This window comes from Balaenoptera borealis (genome assembly GCF_965194805.1).
Source record: "Balaenoptera borealis genome assembly, chromosome: 4".
NCBI classification, from domain to species: domain Eukaryota; kingdom Metazoa; phylum Chordata; class Mammalia; order Artiodactyla; family Balaenopteridae; genus Balaenoptera; species Balaenoptera borealis.
In genome coordinates this window covers 87605431-87627653 of record NC_138861.1, presented here as the reverse complement: position 1 = coordinate 87627653, position 22223 = coordinate 87605431, and the positions used below count along the sequence as shown (strand labels likewise).

The 22223-nt window shown below is 41.1% G+C and overlaps 1 protein-coding gene across 10 annotated transcripts in view; it reads left to right on the top strand.

Annotated features, from left to right (window-relative positions):
- The window catches only part of TBC1D1 (TBC1 domain family member 1), a 218338-nt gene that overhangs the window by 126040 nt on the left and 70075 nt on the right, over positions 1-22223 (top strand). For 4 of the 10 annotated variants that reach the window (XM_082390465.1, XM_082390472.1, XM_082390474.1 and 1 more), the window contains 7 exons: positions 5513-5623; positions 10599-10727; positions 12437-12523; positions 16032-16312; positions 18445-18606; positions 19442-19561; positions 20586-20725. In XM_082390465.1, the coding sequence (XP_082246591.1) occupies positions 5513-5623; positions 10599-10727; positions 12437-12523; positions 16032-16312; positions 18445-18606; positions 19442-19561; positions 20586-20725 (1030 nt within the window). The remainder of the gene's footprint in view (positions 1-5512; positions 5624-10598; positions 10728-12436; positions 12524-16031; positions 16313-18444; positions 18607-19441; positions 19562-20585; positions 20726-22223) is intronic. The other 6 variants (XM_082390470.1, XM_082390473.1, XM_082390467.1 and 3 more) reach the window with 5 other exon arrangements.

Sequence of the window (22223 nt, the reverse complement as noted above, 5' to 3'; positions counted from 1 at the left end):
GTGCGGTGCGTCGGCTTCTCATTGCAGTGGCTTCTCTTGTTGCAGAGCATGGGCTCTAGGTGCGTGGGCTTCAGTAGTTGTGGCACACGGGCTCAGTAGTTGTGGCTCACGGGCTCCAGAGCTCAGGCTCAGTAGTTGTGGCGCATGGGCTTAGTTGCTCCGCGGCATGTGGGATCTTCCTGGACCAGGGCTCGAACCTGTGTCCCCTGCATTGGCAGGTGGATTCTTAACCACTGCGCCACCAGGGAAGCCCAGAGCTGGGTCCTTTTTCATCTGATGCTAGCCCACTTTGCTGTTTTAGTGCCATCAAGTCACTTTGGGGAATATCTTTCTAGCAAGCATAGAAGATGCACCTTCCTCCCCTAATGTGAATTTGTTTTCTTTTTTATTTAGAAGCTTTCCCCAAACAGTGTGGTGAATCAGGGTAGGTAATACCCGAGATACTCTTCTGCAGCAATGACTATGTTCCTGATGGATGTGATTTTGAAATTCTCTTTGATCCATGTGAGTGTGAGACACTCAATACATAAAGTGGCAAAGAGACTTTAGAGAAAATCAGTGACAAAAGTTTGCTTTAAAAAAATGGATTCAGTTAATATCCTGGGATCCCTTTGTGGTGTTGTAGACGGCTCTGTAATTTTTTGATTGGTTTAAAGACCGAAGGGAAGTCATTGTTCATTGGCTTTGAAAGGCCAGCTCGTACTTTTTCCTCCATCATTGTAGGTGTGGCTCTTTTTTGAATAATACAAATTTAACATGGATCTCTTCTTCTGATGGCTTATTGGTAGTCTTATTAAATTATTTCCTCAATGACTGTTCTTGTTTTTTATAAAATATTTTATAAACCAAGTCACTAGTTTCTTTTTAGGTAGTAGTGCCTGCTAATGCATTTGAAAATCATGCATTTCAAACAGATCATAAGGAAAAAGGTGGCTTTGCAGTGTCATGATACCTCTTTTAAATAGAATGGTTAATATTTTCCTTTGTACGGTTTTTTTCCTGGAGAATGATTTGTTTCTAAGGAAATTCTCCAAGGGCAAATTTTTATAAAACAAATGCAATTACTATTGAAGTTAATAGTACATGATTGCTTAGTTATTAAAACATACATAGTCAGTGTTTTTGTAAATAAATGTTTCATGCAAAAAAAAAAAAAAAGTGCAACCCAAACAGAACCATAAAGAAAAAGAAATCATTAATTACTGTGCAGATGATGCTGGGGAATTATGACTGCTGCAAATAAGCCGGCTTTGAGTTTGAGCTCTGTGAGAAGAACTTGGTGCCGGGTGGGTGTGTGGGTGTGCTAACCCTTCTAAGAGGACTCAAGACACTGCAGAGCCACTTTTTAGTTTAGGACCTTTTTGAAGTGTACATTTTTCAAACATGTCGAAGTGGGCGAATGAGAAGGTGACCCTCGGAGGGGGTCTGGCTCTGTCCAGGTGCTGTCCCCGCTGGCTGGGTGTGCCGAGTCCCCCGCTGGCTGGGTGTGCCGAGTCCCCCGCTGGCTGGGTGTGCCGCGTCCCCCGCTGGCTGGGTGTGCCGAGTCCCCCGCTGGCTGGGTGTGCCGCGTCCCCCGCTGGCTGGGTGTGCCGCGTCCCCCGCTGGCTGGGTGTGCCGAGTCCCCCGCTGGCTGGGTGTGCCGCGTCCCCCGCTGGCTGGGTGTGCCGCGTCCCCCGCTGGCTGGGTGTGCCGAGTCCCCCGCTGGCTGAGTGTGCTGAGCCTACATTGGTCGTCCTCAGGGAGAAGTTGCTTTCAATCTGCGTTGGGCTAGTAAAGAAACTGTCTCAAAGTCGAATTCTCTTCATCTGAATGAGTGTATTTCAGGGAATGACTTAATTAATACTCAGTAGGTAACTCAAGTAGATTTATAGTCCGTAGATGTCAATAACGGATTAAATGATGTGACTTTTCACAAGTTAAAGATAAGTGGTTGGAGGAATTTTTTTTACTTTGTACAGAATATAGAGCAGCTTAATTGGATTTTTCCATGGTTTTAAAATTATTTCTTACAAGATTTCTTTATACTTTTTTAAAAAGATGTCAGGCCGCAGTCCAGGTGAGCACTGCCGTTTTCAGTAGACTCCTCAGAAGACCGTAGGCTTTCTCAGCATTCTGGTATTCATTAGGCAGTGTTAGAAATTGATTTCAAATTGATTCTACACCCAATTTATAGGCCCACCCTCATAGAAATGAGGTTAAGAAACACGTAACAACATTGGCTTTGTTGCTTTTAACAGGCAATTAATTGTTTTATATTGTTCTTTTTTAAAAAATGAAATATAACTATAGAAAAGCACACAAATCAGTGGTATATAGTTCAATGAAATAAAAAAATTTTTGAAATATAGTTGATTTATAATATTACATAAGTTTCAGGTGTGCAACGTAGTGATTCACAATTTTTAAAGGTTATACTCTATAGTTATTATAAAATACTGGCTGTATGTCGGTGAATTTTTATAAGATGAATACACCTGTGCAGCAGCACGCAGATTAGGAAATAGAGCGTTTCCAGTCCCTCCAAACCCCCCTTGGTCCTGCCCCAGGTGACCACCATCCTGACTCCGTAGGTTAGCTTTGAGTAATAAGCAAGTTAATTTTTGACTGCAAAGGGATGTTATCCAACTTCATTCCCCATTATTTTCCTCAGACCTGTCTCTCTGACTCATGAATGTTTATAAAGTTAAATCACCTTCAGGAAATAATGATTTGTCCCTTTGCAGGATGGTGAAGTTCCCTGGGAGGCACTCAGGAGATGACACCTTGCTAATCATTTTCACTCAATGGCAGGGTAGCCCCTAGTCATGTTTCAGTTATTTTAAGAAAGGGTTTATTTCTTGACCTTGTATGACACCACAGACATGGTCTTCTCAGCTTCACTGACTCTCCCCTGTGATGTTTAACGAGCTCCGTGATGCAGTGTCTGGGCAGCAGCTGTGGTAGTACATTGTGCTGTTTAGTCTCATTTTCTGTCCATTTGAGTAGTTTCTTTCATGTATACGTTGAGGAAAAGAGAATGTATTAATGATGCTCCTCTCCTGTTACTGCATTCTTAGCCTTTTTTGATATGTTGAAATAAGTGATTGCGAAGAATTTCTCCAAGAAAAATACAAATTTCCTTGTGAGAGCAGCTCAAAGGTTTGATTGAAGAATAGGAGAAGAAAGAGTGGGTCAGCTCTTGGGTGCCTGCTCAGAGGCTTCATAATTCCTGCCTGCTTCTCTTTCCTGGACTTTAAAATATATATGTACTTTAGTTTTTAGAGTAGTTTTAGTTTTACAGAAAAAGTGGGTGGAAGTACAGAGAGTTCCCATAAACCTTCTCGTGCCCCTCCCCCAAGACAGTTTCCCCTATTAATATCTTGTCTTAGTGTGGTACCTTTATTACAATTGATCAGCCAATATTGATACATCTTTAGTAATTAAAAGTCTGTAGTTTACATTAAGGTTAACTCGTGGTGTGGTATGTTCTGTGGGTTCTGACACGTGTTTGATGGCATGTATCCACCATTATAGTATCGTACAGAATTGTTTCACTGCCCTAAAGATTCTCTATGCTCCACCTTTTCACTATCCCCCAACCCCTCACCTCCGTTCCAAACCCCAGGCAACCACTGATCTTTTACTGTCTCCATAGTTTGTCTTTTCGAGAATGTTACACAGTTGGAATCATACTGTTTGTGTAGCCTTTTCAGTTGGGCTTCTTTCCCTTAACAATATGCATTTAAGCTTCCTCCATGTCTTTTTATGGTTTGATAGCTCTTTTTAGTGCTGAGTAATATTTCATTGGATGTACCACAGTTTATCCATTCACCTGTTTAAAGACACCTGGTTGCTTCTAAATTTTAGCAATTATGAATAAAGCTGCTATACACATTCTTGTGCAGGCTTTTGTATGGGCATAAATTTTCAACTCATTCAAGTGAATACTAAGCAGTACGATTGTTGGATCACATGGTGGGAACATGGTTAGTTTTGTAAGAAGCTGCCAAACTGGCTCCCAGAGTGGCTGTAACCATATCATGTTCCCACCAGCAATGAGTGAGAGTTCCTGTTGCCTCTGGGGGCTTTTAGACTCACAGTACATCTGTAACCGTCCTAAGGTCAGCAGAATTAAGTTGGGATTGTGGTACGTGACTACCACTTTCCTCTTTTGAAGATCTGATGGAAACTTTCTCTGGAACAACCCACGTGTTGCATAAAACATGTAAAAATTTATAACATCAAGGTTCATGGCTTGGCATCCAGATTCAGAGCATCTATTCTGACCTTTAAAATATTTAATCCTTAAATCTGAAATTTGAAAGAACAGGAAGTCCTCATTGAAAACAACCTCTTCTAATCATTTACTATCGTTTCCTTGAGTAACAGGAACAACTTATTTAAAATGATCTTTGTCTTTAAGAGAGGAATGTTAGAAGGTCTCGGTTAGTGATACCTCTGCTTCTAGTCTGTGACATGAGGGGTAAAATTGTTCCTTAGTCAGCTGGGCTGCCAAGAACGGCATTGACCCGGACTCGGATGCTTGTGTAATTGATCCATTTATTAGACACCCTGACTTTGATTTAAAGGGCAGGCTAGAGGTTTGGAGTAGGGAGGGAGGAGGAGGAGCAGGGCAATGGATAACTGTCATTATAAAAAAAAGATATTTTTCTAGAGTTTATAGACCAGAAACTTTGTGAATCTCCAGAGTAATTCAGTTTTGTTTTCTTCATATTCAGGGAAAATACTTGAATACATTAAATTAGATGGTCTTCTAAACATGAACTCTGGTATTTCAAATCCAAAGAATTTGGGGCTGGAAAAGACCTTGGAGTGTATTTCGTGCATAATCTTCATTTGAACAGACAGAGAAGCTAAGCTTAAATGACAAGCCTTTGGTCTCACTTCTAGGCAGCACCCTGAACTTACATGACCTGATTTCTAGTCCAGTGTGCTTTGCCACTACCTTGTGTGAAAAATAAAAGGCATACAAATAATTTTTTAAAAACCAGAGGAAAAAAATTGAGTCCATGCCATGAAATATTGTGTGCAAGTGTATGCCTTGTGGGGCTTCCAGAAAGTGCTTCATGATGAACATGTTTGACATGTGGAAGGAACCATGGCCCTGGATCCCGTTGCTGGTTTCCTTTCCAGTTCTCTAACCGTAAGAGTTTATAAATAAGTAACCATTGTGGCTCTTGACCTCTGGGTGTTTACACAGATTTTTGTCCTTTTCTTACGTTTTTAAGACTGTTTATTAAATATTTTGACTATGCCTCTATCTGATGTGAAATGTTTATTTTAGGTATAAGGACATCAGAGGTCAGAGGCTAAATCTGGCCCACTGTCTTCGTTATCTGTTTCTTTTTAAAAATTATCTCCAGTTGTAGGATCATTGGTGCCCCCTAGTGAGGTCATTGGGTAAAAGCACTAGTCGATGAATGGAAGCTTGTTAGCATTTTCAAAGGGATGGGTTAGCAGTTTTGGCGACAATTAAAAATTAATGTAATATATTCTTTTTTTTTTCATTAAGAAATTGAGACCAAGAAATGAGCAGCGAGAGAATGAATTGATTGTTTCTTTCCTGAGATGTTTATATGAAGAGAAACAAAAAGTTCACGTCCATGTTGGGGAGATAAAGCAGGTATGGCATTTTTCTCTCTTCTTAAAATTTTACCAGGACACTGTGTAAAACAGAGTGTTGAGGATTTTCTGAAGCTCTGAAACTTCTTTTTCTCCCTGAATTTTATTTTCATTTGTTACACATGTAGGGGAAACTGGGGAATATTTAGATTGTGCTTAGAAAAGGTGAGGAGAGTTTCTGTCTGCATTGTGGTGGGAGCAGAGTAGTCGCTCTGACGAGGGGACTGGTGTAGAGCATCGAGAGTGAAGTTTACGAGTGGATGCTGACACGGAAAGCTCCTCGACCTGCAGGGAGCCAGTCCCTGTCACCTCACCTTCCTCCTTGATAAAATGGGACTGACATTGTACAGCTGCCTTCAGAATTGCATAAAGTGCCCGGAAGCTCTTTGTAATAAAAATGCAATGTGAATGTAAGATAGCACTACTGGTAAATCCCATACAGTATGAGCCTGGTTTACGTGCTATTCAGATATGGAGCTTCCGTTAATTCCACTTCATATGCTGGAGGTGCGGAGTTGGCCTCCTGTCCTCTCTTGCCACGGCTCTGTTCAGCTTTTCTGTGTGAGGGCTGCTATCCCAGAGGCTGGGGCTGCCCTTCAGGGCTCTGTCTTTGAAGAGCTTCGCGTTTGGGGTTCAGGACCATTTTCCTATCTCTTTCGGACTCTCTGTAAGTCAATTTATAATAACCAGTATAGCTTCTAAACATGCATTTTATATTTGTTTAAGTTACTGCTAGGCCAGAAAGCCTAGAGAAAAATCAGTGAAGGATGTTCAAAAAGTCTTTAATTTCCAGAAGTATATTGCCTTTTTTTTTTTTTTTTTAAAAAAAAGAATACTTCCTGAGTGCTTATTCTCAAGGTGTTTTAATGCTCAGCTGTGTGCTCTTCTCTTGCTATTTTCCCTGTAAACAGCCTCTGCTTTTCTGGTAACGTAACCGTGATGCAGTTTTACTTGGATGCACACACAGCAACTCTCCCCATTTGCTTTCTGCTTTCCAGCTGGCTTTGGCAATTGTGTGCCTTTCCTGAACTCCTGGTCACATACAGTGGCCAACATTGTTTTTAATTTCATCGGCCAACTCTAGGGCCCCTTAGCTGTGACCCTAATATCAGTACACTGTGTTTTTGGCCTTTGTGTGTTGACCTTCTTCCCTTCTCAGCCGGTACCCTTAAGAGAGTGGGCAAGTTCTGTTATCCTCCTGTTCACTTTTGGATGGGCCACCCAGTCTAAGTTTTCAGTTAATTCCCTAGTTCACTTTTCAACACATTTCTTTTCTCATTTTCTTTCCTTTTTTCTCTTGTGCCACTGATAGTTATTCTATGTTTTGATTTTCTCTTTCCTGAGTCACTCTAACTTGTTCCAACAGGAAATTGATAATTTTGAAATAATTTATAACGGCTAGAAAGGAGAATGAAGTGTTTATGGTGGATGGAAAGTTTTGCCCTAAATGCAATCTCATTTTTGTGGAACAGGGTAGTATCTTTATGATTTGGGCATAGACTAGTACAGTAAAGAAATATATTAATTTCTTTTTTTTTTCATTTGAAAAGAGAATTTAATGTAAAGAAGACCAAGTCTCACAAAGTGGAACTGGTATCTGGGCAGTAGTTGGGTGTCCCCTAGGCTGGACACCCTCTTGGGCTCCGAGTTCGGCTTTTCGGAGCCGCAGCTGCTTTATAGATCGATCAGATGAACTTTTGAGAGTTCACCAATAGATTCCTGCTCTCACTTTCTGCTACCAGATAATTTAACCACATGGATTTCATTATCTTCTTATTGCTCCTAAAAATTCCTGTAACCTTTGAAAATGTGTTTTGACTTGACCTAGAGAGAGGTAGAATTGTGGTCTGTGTCCAGCAGCCTTCAAAAGTAGATGGAAGACAATGAGCACAGTCTCAGGGCTGTACTTCTCAAGAGCTGTGGTGACGCCTCACTGCACATGCTTTTCAGACTGAAGCGTTAGTGTTGGATACCTGTCTGAGGAATCATTCCATAAAGTGGAAAACAAACTGAATGAATCCTTTGATCTTATGGGAAAGGATTCAGTTTGGGCAAAGACCTATAAATTAATAAAGTTTAGAGAGTATCATGTTTGAATCAATGGACATGTCATTTCTGCTTGTATTCACTGAGCTGGTACAAAAATTAATAATATTAAATCAACTGCCACTGATTGAATGTTTCCCATGTACTAGGTATAGTTTTAATTCTCTCCATGAATTATTCCATTTTTTTCTACAACAACTTTTTTGAGATAGGTGGTATAATACCCATGTTAGAGACAGGGACATGAGGAACAGAGGTCAAGTCATTTGCTAGACAGTGTGGAGCCCACGTGTCTGAGGTCCAAGGACATTATCTTAAGCTCCTAAAGGGCAAAATGATTAACTGACAAAGTCTTATGTTATGTAACCACTCATCGATTTGTCTGGGTCCGTTATCCAGTAGATAAGTTTTTCTTTTTTTCTTTTTTTTTTTCTGACATTTTATTACAAAAAATTTCAAACATACAGAAAAGTTGAAAGAATCACACAGTGAACACTCACATACCCACCATCTGGGTGAAACCATTTTAAACGTTTTGTTATGTTTGCTTTCCCATATAGCTATCCATCTATTACTCCACCTTATTTTTGATGCTTTTCAAAGTAAGTTTCTGATGCTAGTACTCTTGATCCCTAAACACTTCAGTATGCATATCATTAAGTAGAATTTAGTATTTATTTACAGTTTTTTGGAGATAACATTTACATATAGTAAGTTGCACAAATCTTGAGTGTACCATTTGTTGAGTTTTGAGGATTTCATATATTTAGGTAGCCCAGACCCGTATCAAGGTATAGAACATCTCCATCATGCCAGAAAGTACCCTCATACCCAGTCAGTCTTCACTCCCTCCCTCCCCCAGGCAACCACTGTTTTGATTTTTTTTCCTGCCACAGATTCGTTTTGCCTGTTTTAGAACTTTCTATAAATGGAATCATTACAGTATGTTCTCTTTTAGTTCTGGCTTCTTTCGCTTAGCATAATGTTTTTGCTATTGTTTTTGCTATTCGTCCTTGTTGCTTCAGAAATCAGTAATTATGTTCCTTTTTATTCCATTGTGTCAATAGCACAGTTTGTTTCTCCATTCTCCTTTTGATGGGCACCTTAGCTATTTCTAGGTGCTGGTTATTCTGAATAAGGCTGATGGTGGATACATTGTGACACTACTGGATGGTGGGTTCTGAACTGAGAACTTCATTGTAGCTTCAGAATTTAAAACTTGGCTCCAAACGTTCATGCTTAGAGTTTACCCATCTGTCTTGGGATGGGCAATGTGAGGACTGCAGTACAAATTCACTCTAGAGCCCCAAACTAGAAACTTATCCAAGAACCAGCATCATCTTCAAAGGAGAAACTTCTAGATGCTTAGTTTAAAATAAACAAGGAATATGTTATTTTCTAAATGCAAATTATTTTCTAAATGTGAATTATTTTCAGATTACATTTGAATTATGGTGATAGACATAGAAAAGAACCTTTTTAGATGGTAGAGGAGAGCAGAAGAAGCATTGAATTAAGTACATAGACATTCTTACGGCCTGGTTTATAAAAAGAAAAACACAAGTGCAGTTTTTCTTCTATGTAGGATCTACTACGTTCTACTAGTCTTTTAGCCAGTATTTTCTGTATATATCAGAACAATTCAAAATGCTTCTTTTTTATGAAAACTTTGGTTTTGAGTTTGAAAGCAGGTCTACAGTTTCTTAACTTCTTGAGTGAGCTGGTATTGAGTCAAATGCAGGCCCCTGAGGGTTCTTTGTGGGTAATTCCTTTGGCTGTAGAGGCTGACTCGAGTCTGGATAGGCTCTTACTCTTGGGAAATGATTGCACAGGACCAAATTGCAACTAGTAAGGCATCCACCCATGCTACATAACTTAGTATTTGTTGAGTGACTGCCAGAGCCTGTGCTCATCACTGTTCTTCTCAACACCTGCACAATGTTAACTTGGCCAGAGCTGGAGGTGGTATGAAGGCATTTACTGTATTAATCTGCACATTTTTCTGTATGCTTGACATATGTAACGACAACAAAGAATAGTTGGTGTTTAGAGTAATGGAGGATGCGGTTGAGTATTTTTCTAACAAAATCATCATCTAGCAGGAAGCATTCAGGTAAGAATCCATAGAAGAAACAATTTAATCTAGAGTAGAGGTTTTTTGTTTTTCTTTTTAAGCATACCTCTTTGTTAATAAGTAACATTAAACTTCATTTTGTGATTGGCAAACAGACTTTTATGTTGTCAGTTTCATGTTACTGGTCAGTTAAGGGAGAGACTTGGTTGCAGAGGAGAATGAATGGGATGATGGAAACAATAGGTGGGAGAGAGGAAAAAGAACTCTGTAGAAGGGGATGAAGGGATTAGTGTAGGCAGAGAGGATGGACTCTTCAGTTGATTAGATTTATTTTGTCTCACCCACTGAAATGCCCCCAAAAGTAAGTTGTTACTTTACTTTGAAAAGCTAATCATAGCTACCTTTGTACCAGAAGCTGTGCCCAACGTTTTACATGCTTTACCTGTTTTAATCTCACTACATAGCACTATGGTTAGATCGTGAGGTTGATCTCAATTTACAGAAGACCAAATTGTGGCTCAGAGAAAGTAAGTGACTTGCTCGAGGCCACAGGTAGTGAATGACATATCTCTGATCCAGCCACAGAGCCCAAGCTCTAAACTGCTTTGTTAACTGATTAGTTTCTAAGCACTTTTCCTTATTTTGTTTGGAGTAGGCAAAGCAACTCTTTGAGGCAAAATTATTTCCGGGACTTGAAGTCATGTCACCAAGGAGCAGATGAGAATAGGTCACAGAAAGAATATGACCTGAGGTCAAAAAGATGCAGTCTAGAGATTTTTCAGTCCTTTAAAAAGGAAGGAAAGAAGGAGGGAAGGAAGATCTAAGTGACTTAATTTTCCATTGTTTCACTTTTTAGACATCACAGATTGCAGCGGAGAATATTGCAAGTGAATTACCATCTAGTGCCACTCGATTTAGGCTAGATATGCTGAAAAACAAAGCGAAGAGATCTTTAACGGAGTCTTTAGAAAGTATTTTGTCCCGGGTAAGTGGCATAATTCCTCCTAGTTTAAGTTAAATCACTTTTTTTGAGAGAACATGAAATTCAGTTCTTTGCTTTCGTTCCATCAGTGTTCATCATAAAGTTTAGAAGGGTAAAACCTTTTTTGGTGTCTTCTCAGTGTTAGAAAAATGTTATCTACACTGAAAATTCAGTTTTTAACTTGGTCCGGGTTAAAAAATGTTCTCTACTCTTTTGTATTCTATGCAATTTTTGTCTCCCAAAAGAATGTTATTTGTTGGCCAGTCCCTGTAAAGAGCATGGATTAGATACACCTAGGTGTGGGTTCCATTCTCCCTAGTGTCACTAGGTACAGTTTAAAAATTGTTACTGTGAGACTTCCCTGGTAGTGCAGTGGCTAAGAATCTGCCTGCCAATGCAGGGGACATGGGTTCGAGCCCTGGTCCGGGAAGATCCCACATGCCGGGGAGCAACTAAGCCCGTGCGCCACGACTACTGAGCCTGCGCTCTAGAGCCTGCGAGCCACAACGACTGAGGCGGCGAGGCACAACTACTGAAGCCCGTGCACCTAGAGCCCGTGCTCCGCAACAAGAGAAGCCACTGCAATGAGAAACCTGAGCACCGCAACGAAGAGTAGCCCCCGCTCGCCTCAACTAGAGAAAGCCCGCGCGCAGCAACGAAGACCCAACGCAGCCAAAAATAAAATACATAAATAAATAAATAAATAAAAATTCTGATTACATCATAAAAAAATTGTTATCGTTAGCTGCTATTGTTATGTGTCTGAAACTATTTATAGCAGGATCTGCAAACTGTGGCCCTTGGGTCAAATACCATTCACCTCCTGTTTTTGTAAATAGAGTTTTATTGAAACACAGACACATCAATTCATTCACCTATTATCTAAGGCTGCTTTTCTGCAGAGTTGAGTACTTGCCACGGGTACCATATGGTCCACAAAGCATAAGAGATTTATTATCTGGCCCTTCACGGAAAAAGTTTGTGGCCTGCAGCTCTATAGGGAGAACAGAGTATACGTATGTACTGATCTGGGAGTTCTTTAAGAAATTACTACCGACCCCCGCACCCCCCCACGCCAACCCCAGCGTGAGTGTAAATACCTTGATGGCACTTTGAAGAAATAAAAGTTCTGTTTTCTCTCAAAGTTTCACACCTTTCTGGAGCTTGCAGTATCTTCTTATAGTTATCTTTTATTTCATGAACCACCCCATTTGAAACATTTTTTTTTTGTTATAAATTTTATTTTGTATGAAGCTGTTTCTGAGAACTTCACAGCAGCCTTACAGATAATTAAAAGCAGTTCATTTACAAAACCAGAACTGGGGTGGGGCTGCCTTTGAGAGCTCCCAGACCGAGAGATTGTGGTTTGTGTGTCATAGGCTGGCGGGTCATGACACCGTGTGACTCAGAGGGGGGACTCTGTTGTTGAGTGTGCGCACTTCAGCGCTTGCTTTTCTTCTAGACACGTTGTCTCTTCTGCCCATCATCCCTGCCAAATGACTAACCCACGAGGTGCTTTGGAACATTTAGTTTGGTTAAAAAAAAAAAAAAAAAAGACAGAAATGTTGATTGTCTTCGTGCACATATGTGCTCAGCAGAGTTTCTCAGTAGATGCACTTTTCCTGAACTTATTTAAATAGACCAGGTTGCTTCTAGCAGATGCCTTTACAAAAGCCTCAGGGGTCATAACTCGACTGCTTTTCTTTCCCTAGGGTAATAAAGCCAGAGGCCTCCAGGAGCACTCCGCCAGTCTGGATCTGGACAGCTCCGTGTCTAGCACATTAAGTAACACCAGCAAAGTAAGCACATTGTTTTTTATATGACACCCTGAAGAAACCAGCAAGTGGGTCTTGCTCATCTCCTATATACCGGGCCTATCAGAAGGAACAAAAGAAGCCTTATAGCTCCAATCATGAAAAATTTGGTGCTTCCGGACTTCATTATGCAGGTGGAGGGCTGGTTGTGCAGTTCTACTCTAGCCAAAAAGTTGTACATACCAAAACAGAGGGCTATTCCATAAGCAAAGAGGTAAAAGCACAATTTCAGGCCACTGAGATCTAATTAATCACAAGTGATCAATGGATTTCTTTCTTTAGTGGGTTTTCCAATGAAATCTAAATGAAATATTAAAAATAATTTAAATTGGGAAAACCTCAAACGTGGGTTTACGAATTATGACAAGTATGCACCTTAAATTCCTGAAACTTACTCTGTCCTCTGCCTGACTCTATGATTATAATTAAACATCACTATTTTTATAAATAAGCCTCACCCCTCGCGTCTGCCACCAAGCCCAGCTTTGTGATAGTGAGCAAGCCAGCAGTTCTCTTTGGTAGCAGACCTGTGTCTATGTCCTTGTTTTAATTTCTTGCTTGCTAAACATAGACGCGTACTTAAACCTAGTTAGTTCAACTTTTTAACCACCAGAAAAGTGGATTTCGGGTTTTGTGCTGGGGATGTCAGAGTGCCCTGGGATGGAAAGAAGGGGAGTTGTCGTGGAGGCCAGCTCCTTACCACAGGAATCAAAGTTCTTCTGCGCTTCCTCCTGGGCATGTGGCTTTCAAAGTTTTTAGACCAGAACCAACAGTAATTTACACATTTAACATTGCAAACTAGTTCAGAAACACACATACCTACATGCTCACAGATAAAATGAAAATAAGATTTCACAAAATGATGTTTACTGTAAACATGTGATACATACTGGTATTTGCTATTGCTTTAAAAAGTTTGTGGCAGACCACGAAATTGATATCACTGCCTACCAATGTGTTACAGCCTATAGTGTGAGAAACACTGCCTCAGTTGAGTGCTTTCTCAATTTCTAAGGTGCATGTTTAATGGGATCTGGTTAAAATGCAGATTCTGATTCAGTAGGCCTGGGGTGATTCCTGAAATGGCCAATTTCTGACAAGCTCCAAGGTGATGTTGATGCCGCTGGTCTGTGGACCCACTTAGGGGAGCAAGTCCCTAGACCCCAGTCTTCTGAATATGATTTTTCGGGGGGGGGGTGCGGGGCGTCCGTGCTGTGTGGCTTGCGGGATCTTAGTTCCCTGACCAGGGATTGAACCCACGCCCTAGGCAGTGGAAGTGTGGAGTCCTAACCACTGGACCACCAGGGAATGCCCTGAATATGATTTTCTAAGTTAGAATTTAGTGAAATGTAGGGTCATCTGCCCTCCATCTCCTCCATACTGATTCTACCCACAATTCATTTGAAGTTTGGAAGTGTTTTGGTTTTTTTTTATCTGCTGGATACAGATGAAAAAGACAGAGCTTCTACCCTGCAGGAAGGAACTCATCTGGTAGGAGAGGCGACAGATATACCAGCATCGAATAGAGTAGCTGTGAGCCTGAGTTCAAATAAGAGCCATGGTAGCTTAGCTGTCACAGGAGCAAGAGGAAGGGGAGCTATTTTTGGTCAGTGGAACCAGAGAAAGCTTGGAGAGGGGAGCAGTAGTGCTTTTGATAGATCTTGGAGAAAGTATAGGAATTGCACCCGTGGAAGTGGACAGGGAAGAGGGTGTTCCAGATTAGTTCCAATAAAGATGCTGTGAAGAAATTCATGTCACTCAAGTGACTTTTCCAGTAAGTCTTATTGCTTTTTTTTTTTATTCTTCTTCAAATCACAGATCTAGGAATATATGCATGGTTTGAATTTCTAGGGTAACTCTAAGGGAAATGCAGCTTTTCAGAACCTATTTGTGTATATTGTATGTGTGGCTACATGCACTTCTTTACATCGTTTGTTCATCCTGACGTTGAGAAACTGTTGTAAAAGTGTGCTTTTATGTAATTGGATCTCTTCCAATAAATTGATCATCTGGAAGCAAAGAAGCTGAACATCCAGTGGCCCTTTCAGGTGTTAGATGAAGCTAAGGGTTAGCTCTTCCACATAATTGGGAAGGACGTTAATGAGAGTTGAGATGAACAGGTTTGCCTGATGGAGATTGCTTGATGAATTGTCTTAAACACATTTTTGAATCCTTAAATTAAAAGAATCTTGGTAACTGTAGAGTCCTGAAGAATGAAAAATTTAAGTTACTGTTTAATTAACATTTCATAATGTGTTGGGAATTAAGCTTTTTAAATCTAATTCCTACAAAATTAAGTGTATATAACCTTTCTCCTCAATAAACATAAATTTAATTTTTTTAAATTAAAATCCTTAATACCTATCATCTAAGAGACACTCAACTGCAGGTCAAATGAACAGGTGGAATTTAGATTTTCCAGTCCACCGTTATTAGATGCATTCATTCCTTTTTGCTCTTTTCATGTTGATTTATTCATCCCTTCTAGTAATTTCAGTAGGGACAAGCTGGTACACTTCTTATGTTTTATATATATATATATATATATTTTTTTTTTTAATACAGCAGGTTCTTATTAGTCATCAATTTTATACACATCAGTTATTTTATATTTTTTGATTTGACAAAAATATATTGGCCCCCACCACGTCCTGGGCGTGCAGTGCTAAGCATGAGTGGTGGTAGTTCATTCCTTTGAAAAAGTATGCATCTTGAGAGCCTACGATATTAGAATATTGTCATGATTCTCAACAAATGTTTGAGTACCCACTCAGGAAATTCACTGAGTGCCTAATAAGACAATAACATATTTATATAACATTTAACATCAGACAAGTACTTTTAGTTGTATTAGCTTGCTTAATTCTGAAACCTGGTGAGATAAATTTTCACTCTACCCTTTTACAGATGAGGAAATTGAGGTGCAGGAAGAAGTTAAGTGATTTGCCCTGAATCATGTCAATAAGTGCCTAGAGAGAGATTTTCCATATCTAAGAATAATATAGGATGTAATTTTTAACACTCAAGATTACCAAGTTAAATCCAAACATTAGATCAAATTCAGAGAGAGCCATAAAATGTGGCTATCACATGTATGAACACACTTGGCCAAGATAAAGAACTTGATTTGTTTAAACTGTGCAGACAAGTTACACAGCACTCGCTATACTTGTTATAGGCAGTAGTAAAGAGCTCTCTTTTCTAGAAAGAGAACTATTTCAGCTTTGCTTAGGGCAGTTACTGGTTATAATTTATGTGCTTCACACTTGCACTTGGACAGTTTCCCCATTTGTCCTGCACACTAACGTTTTGTCTCCGGGGAGCAGGCATTTAGTGGGCCTTTATCGCCGTATACTCTTGGTGGCCTCTAGATGGCACTGCGATCAGAAGATGTGCCTACATTTTGAAATGTTTTCCTGCAGCTGGAATTAGAGATCTGTAAGTCCCACAAGTGCCTTGCCTTGTGTCTGATCTGCTGTCTGCCTGCTGCCAGGAGCCGTCTGTGTGTGAAAAGGAGGCCTTGCCCATCTCTGAGAGCTCCTTCAGACTCCTTGGCTCCTCGGATGACCTGTCCAGTGACTCAGAGAGCCACCCTGCGGAAGAACCAGCCCTGCTCTCACCCCAGCAGGGCTTCAGAAGGCGCGCCAACACTCTGAGTCACGTCCCCGTGGAACGCCAGGAACCTCTGCAGCCGGCACGGGGGTCTCCAGGGGTCTCGCAAAGGAAACTTGTGAGGTATCACTCAGTGAGCACAGAGACGCCTCATGAACGAAAGTAAGATTTGTTGAAAATGTAGATTTGTTGTCTAAATGGCTGGGGCATGTCTGTTACTAACCAGGTATGTGCATCCCAGGCATGTCTGTTGGGTGAAAAGAGAAACCTGAGTCAGGTTTCACTCTTGGCTTAAAAAGGTAAAACTCGAAGCAGTGACGTGTTCCTCCCGTCTTCCTCCCTTGGGAAATATGTAGATGTAAGAGATGCTTGTTACCTGTTCAAGTGCAAGTACGGTGAGGAAGCAGGTAAGACGAGCAGAAATGGCCCCTAAGATGCAGAATGGTCCCTCCTCACACAGTGAGAGGCAGCCCTGACCGTGCGCTCTGCCTCTGGCCTGGAGGGAAGTAGCGAGTGAGCAGTCAGGTGAGTCTGCTCATTTGGAGTCCCCGGCGAGAAGCGCAGTGATGCCGGGGCCTCTGTCCTAGCTCTGTCCCAAGCCGTCTGTGACCCGGGCAAAGTTACTTCACTTCACTGTATGACACAGTTGACACTGTATGACACAATAGGTGGTCTCTAAAACCTCCTCCAATGTGAGAGTTCTGGATTCTTCGAACAAGATTTACTAATTTTAATAATTGGGCTCCAGTGAGCAGTTGGGATTTCCTGGCTATAGAGCTGGGTAAGCAGTACTAGAAGTTCTCCTGCCTCCTTCTGGGGTCCCTTGGCAATTAATTTGACTCCGAGTGTCAGAGACCATGAATGGACACAGAGGTATGTTTAAAAATCACTTTAGGGGCTTCCCTGGTGGCGCAGTGGTTGAGAATCTGCCTGCCAATGCAGGGGACACGGGTTCGAGCCCTGGTCTGGGAAGATCCCACATGCCGCCGAGCAACTAAGCCCGTGCGCCACAACTACTGAGCCTGTGCGTCTGGAGCCTGTGCTCCGCAACAGGAGAGGCCGCGATAGTGACAGGCCCGCGCACCGCGATGAAGAGTGGCCCCTGCTCGCTGCAACTAGAGAAAGCCCTTGCACAGAAACGAAGACCCAACGCAGCCAATAAATAAATAAATAAAATAAAAAAAAAAATCACTTTAAAAATATTTTAAAACTCCTCACTGTAGAAGGATGAAGTAGGCCACACCTGTGTGCAGCTGCTGCCTGATTTTGGTGACAACAGAAGCCAGGATGTGTGTCTCGGTGCAGGCCCTGCACAGATGAGGGAGAGTCCACACGGGGGTGGGTGTTGGGGTGTTGCTGGTGAAGTAGTGACACGTGCTAGCGATCTCAAACGAGCTAGTAGAGCCGCTCAGCTCTGTTTTCCGTACGCCATTGAAAATAGTTATGATGGTTCTTTGGAATTTGGCTGGATAATTGTGATCCCAAAGCAGGACATGCTTTAGAAGCTAATATTCAATTCTGTGATGTTTTGGAGGCAAGCATAGTTTGTTTGAGGCTTTGTGGGTTCTTGTCATGTTTCTTAAAACCTTGCGTGCACACTCGTTTTATTCTGCCTCTGCACTGGCTCCCACCCCTCTTTTTCTGGCATATTAGTGATAATGGAACTTTTCCTGTCTGGAGATTTCTAGTCCTCTTGCTAATAAGCCCACTGTTTCACACAAGCCAGAGGTGGCAGGAAATGAGAAGTCCCTGACAGTCCATTTCCCTTCTCTCCTAAGAAAGCAGCTTTCTAAAGGGTCCTGCGGGGCGCGGGTGATGAGGGGGCGTGGTACCGTCCTCCCCCTCCTCCCCCGCCCCCCAGCATGCCTCTTTTGCTTTTCTCCCCCCTCATGAACTCTGCTCACTTATGCACAGGAAATGGAACTTGGACATTCAAGGCAGGTTATTGTTCATTTTGAAGAGAGATGTATTTCTAAAACTCTGGATTTTATTTTGCTTTCCTTTGCTTTTGTTTTAATTAAAAAAAAATTTTCCCCGTCAGATCCTAAGAAAGGAGTAGAGGAAACGGGTCTCTTGCGCACATAGGCATGTGGGAAGTGATCAAGAGGGACCTTTCACAGTGCCCTCTTGACTGAGAGCTGCCTTTGCCAGCAGGAATTGGGGCGCAGAAGAGGAGAGCACCCTCTAACTGTGACAGTTCCTGTTTCCTCCGTGTGTCCTCTGCGTTTCCTGCGCGGTGCGGTCCCCCCCCCTTTTACTCTAACTCCCCTGCTTTCTCTCTAATTGCTATTTAGTGGGAATCATCCACCTGTTGGCGAGTCTAAAAGTGGCTCAGGTCAGTCTTCAGCTCCTGCTCCTCCACCTCGTCTTACCCCCTCCGCCTCCTCGCCCAATTTTTTTAAGTACCTCAAACATTACCCAAGTGGAGAACAGAGTGGCAATGCTGTGCCGAAGAGGTGAGCCACCCGCATGGCAAGTTCAGTGTCGTTCGTCTTCCCGGGATGCTCACGCAGAGAGAGTGTGCTGAATGTCTACACAAGGACCCCGGGGCCACCGCTTGTGTGTGTGTGTGTGTGTGTGTGTGTGTGTGTGTGTGCTTGTTTGGTTTTGGTTTTCCTATTTTCAGTCTGTCATTTGAATCTACTTAATTTTACTATTGATTAATTCCCTCAAAATTATTATGAAAACAGTCTTGATGGCAAATTATTTTTTATATACTTATTTTCACATTCCCCTGCGCTAGTGTACACACACACACACACACACGTTAACAGCAATGTGCTTGATCATATACATTGCGATTTGTGCCATATCAGAAATTTCCTCATTAATTTAGGCAAATTATTTTTCTACTTTGGAAGGAAGGAGTCATTTTGGATGATGGACTGAATTTTTTATTGTTGTGGTTTTGTTTTTATTTTGGTCAGAACGCTTAACATGAGATCTACCCTCTTAACAAATTTTTTGCGTGTTCACGGTATTACTAACTATGGGCAGAGTGTTGTAACTGTAGACACAATGTTGCACAGCACATCTTTAGAATTTATTCATCTTGTGTAACTGGACTGATGTTTGTTAATTAGTTCATTGATTCCATTCATTTAAAGTAATAGAATTTTATTGACTAAAAATGAAAGTTAAATCTCATTTGTAAACTATTTTTGATTTCTTACCCGCTTTAGTTTCCTTAGCCTTAGAACTATAAAATGTTTCTTCTGTTTTGAAGGTTATGTTTTATACTTTGTGTGTTTGTTTCTTTATCCTAAACTCTTTTTTCAACCACACTCTCAGCATCTCCTACCGTAATGCCCTGCGGAAAAAACTTCATTCTTCTTCCTCTGTGCCAAATTTTCTAAAATTTCTGGCTCCTGTAGATGAAAATAACACCTCTGACTTTATGAACACAAAAAGGTAGAGTTTAATTTAGATATATCAATCTGGGTAGAAGTGTTGATTGTTAGACATATAGGGATTTTTCGTCTGTACTTTTGCCATTTAAAAAATCATTTTCGCTAGATCTATTGTATCTTCTTTCTTATAATTTTTTCTTACTGATGATGTGATTTAAAAAAATGTGAAAAAAAAATTAAAAAAAATGTGGAATCAACCTGTTATCCAGTTTTGACTAGGATTAGTTTATTAATATATTGTTATTTTCAGCAAATTAAAGAAGGTCTTAACCGTTGTCTCTAAGTGATAGAAGTGTTTCTGGATAATGAGCATATATGGCTGCCAGTAAATCAGTCAGGATGTTTGATCTCTAAGTTCAGATGATTGTTCAGTTGTTGGTATACATTCAGGTGTAAGTTACAAGGGGTTCCCCAAGTTGTCCTGTGAATAGAAAGGAAATTAGTGATTGTGTTTATGTATATTGAAAACTATACTTTATTTTGCAGTTTAAAACATACAGATGTTAAAACAGTCATCATTAGCAAATGACTGCATAATTATTGCCCTTTCTGGTTCTGTGTAATTTAATGTTTTTCTTTTTTCTTTTTTTTTTTTTTTTTTTTGTGATGATCCTTGGAGACACAGGCCTATGCTAAGAAAATCTCCCCTCACACAGACTAGGGGAGATTGTGGCCCGGGTGACAGCGCCCCCTTTAGGCCATCTCTCTTTTCTGAAGTGGCACCAAGAGAAGCCCAATTGGAAGCCAAGATCCATGGAGTGTAGTTCTTAATATCTTTTACCATAAAAATAAATTAAGGACATGTAACCTTACTCTTTCCATAAAAAGCACCCTGTCAGAAAGCAGTCCTGTGGGAGTGTTGCCCCACTGCGAGTTTGATTTGATGCCTCTGATTATCTAGTTATGTTTGCTGGTACAAAGATAATTTATAATTTAGTGCTCTGTTTAAAAAACAACAAAAAGTCAAGCTAAAATACCTGCTTATGTCTCCTCACCAGTCATAAATCATTGTCTTGTAATTTTAGGGACTTTGAGTCCAAAGCCAGCCATCTTGGTGACGCCAGCGGGACCCCCGTAAAGACACGGAGACACTCGTGGAGGCAGCAGATCTTCCTTCGAGTGGCCACCCCGCAGAAAGCCTGCGATTCTCCCGGCAGACACGAAGGTAAGGCCCACCCCCGACGTAAAGCTAGATCCTGGCTTGAGTTTCATCTGTAGCAAAAGCACATTTGGTGGAAGAAGAGGGAAGTGAGATTTCAAGTCAAAATCATCCCCGGATTTTAAAGTTCCCTGGTTGAGAAGCTCAAATGGCAACGCCTATCACTGTTTCCAGCGGATCTGTCTTCCCTCTCTGCAACTGAAGTGTCGGTTTCCACCCTACCTCAGCATGGTGTGGTTTTAGAGCTACCTCTGTCCCACTGGTCACACCTGTGATGATCTGTGCCTTGTCAGTTGCTGTCACTCAGTCTGGTGTCACAGGAGGACTCTCTCTCTCATCCTTCTTGTGCCGCCTAAAGAAACACAGGCAGACTTCAGAGATATTATGGGTTAGGCTTCCAGACCAGCACAATAAGAAGAATATTGCAATAAGGTGAATCACACAAATTTTGTGATTTCCCAGTGCACATAAAAGTTATGTTTACACTATAGTATAGACACTATAATGTAGTCTTTTAAGTGTGCAACAGCATTATGTCTAAAAGAGACATACATACCTTACCTAAAAAAACCTTGATTGCTAAAAAATGCTAACCATCATCTGACAATTCAGGGTTGCCACAGACATTCAGTTTCTAAAAAATGCAGTGTCTGTGAAGTACAGTAAAGCTAATAAGCGCAATAAAACAAGATATGCCTGTAGAGGATGTGCTAAAGTTTATCTTTAGGCCTTTGTATGTTGAGTTATAATGTAAAAGAGGAGTTTAAATGCAGTTCCTCTGAGTAAAATTAAGATTTTTCTCTGCCCAGTGATGTCATAAACTTTCAACAGTAGATATTTATTTTCCTTAGTGTTCCTTAATCAGAAAATATTTTTTCCTTATAAAAGCACAGCAAAACAGACCTCCAAAGATTACTTGAATTCCTCAGATTGCAAGACTGCATGTAGTGGAGACTCACTCTTGTCCCTCGACACACTTCTTCATGTCTCTTAGGAAGCGGCCAAGGCTAACCCAAGAGTGTTCAGACTAGGTTCCATGCAGCTGTCTGAGGGAGGAGGTGCTGTTGGAGGAACCCTCCCTTCCTGCTCCCCTCCCCCCATTGTTGTTTCTTCTCTCTCCCTCCCCGCCTCTCTCCCCCAGAGTTCTTAATATTTGATTCGGATAATGAGTCCTCTGCCAAATTAAACAAGAGTCTGGTTTGGGCTCAGCTCGCTTTGTGGTATAAATCATAGAACTTCATTTGTGCTTAGTTTCTTTGGTTCTAAAATGGTTACAGTAGTGTTGGCTCTTCACATCTCATGGAATTACATTAAATGATAAATGTGAAAGTGCTTTGAAAACCTAAAGACATATCACATGTCAAGTGGTAACACTTTTGTTGCCGTTACTGCGTTTGGAGCAGTGGTGTGTTTAGCTTCCTATACCCATGTTCCCTAGCAGGAGCAGTGTAAAGGAGCGCTGGATTGATTCATTCAGTGTGATGAAAAAATTTTTTTTAGTAAA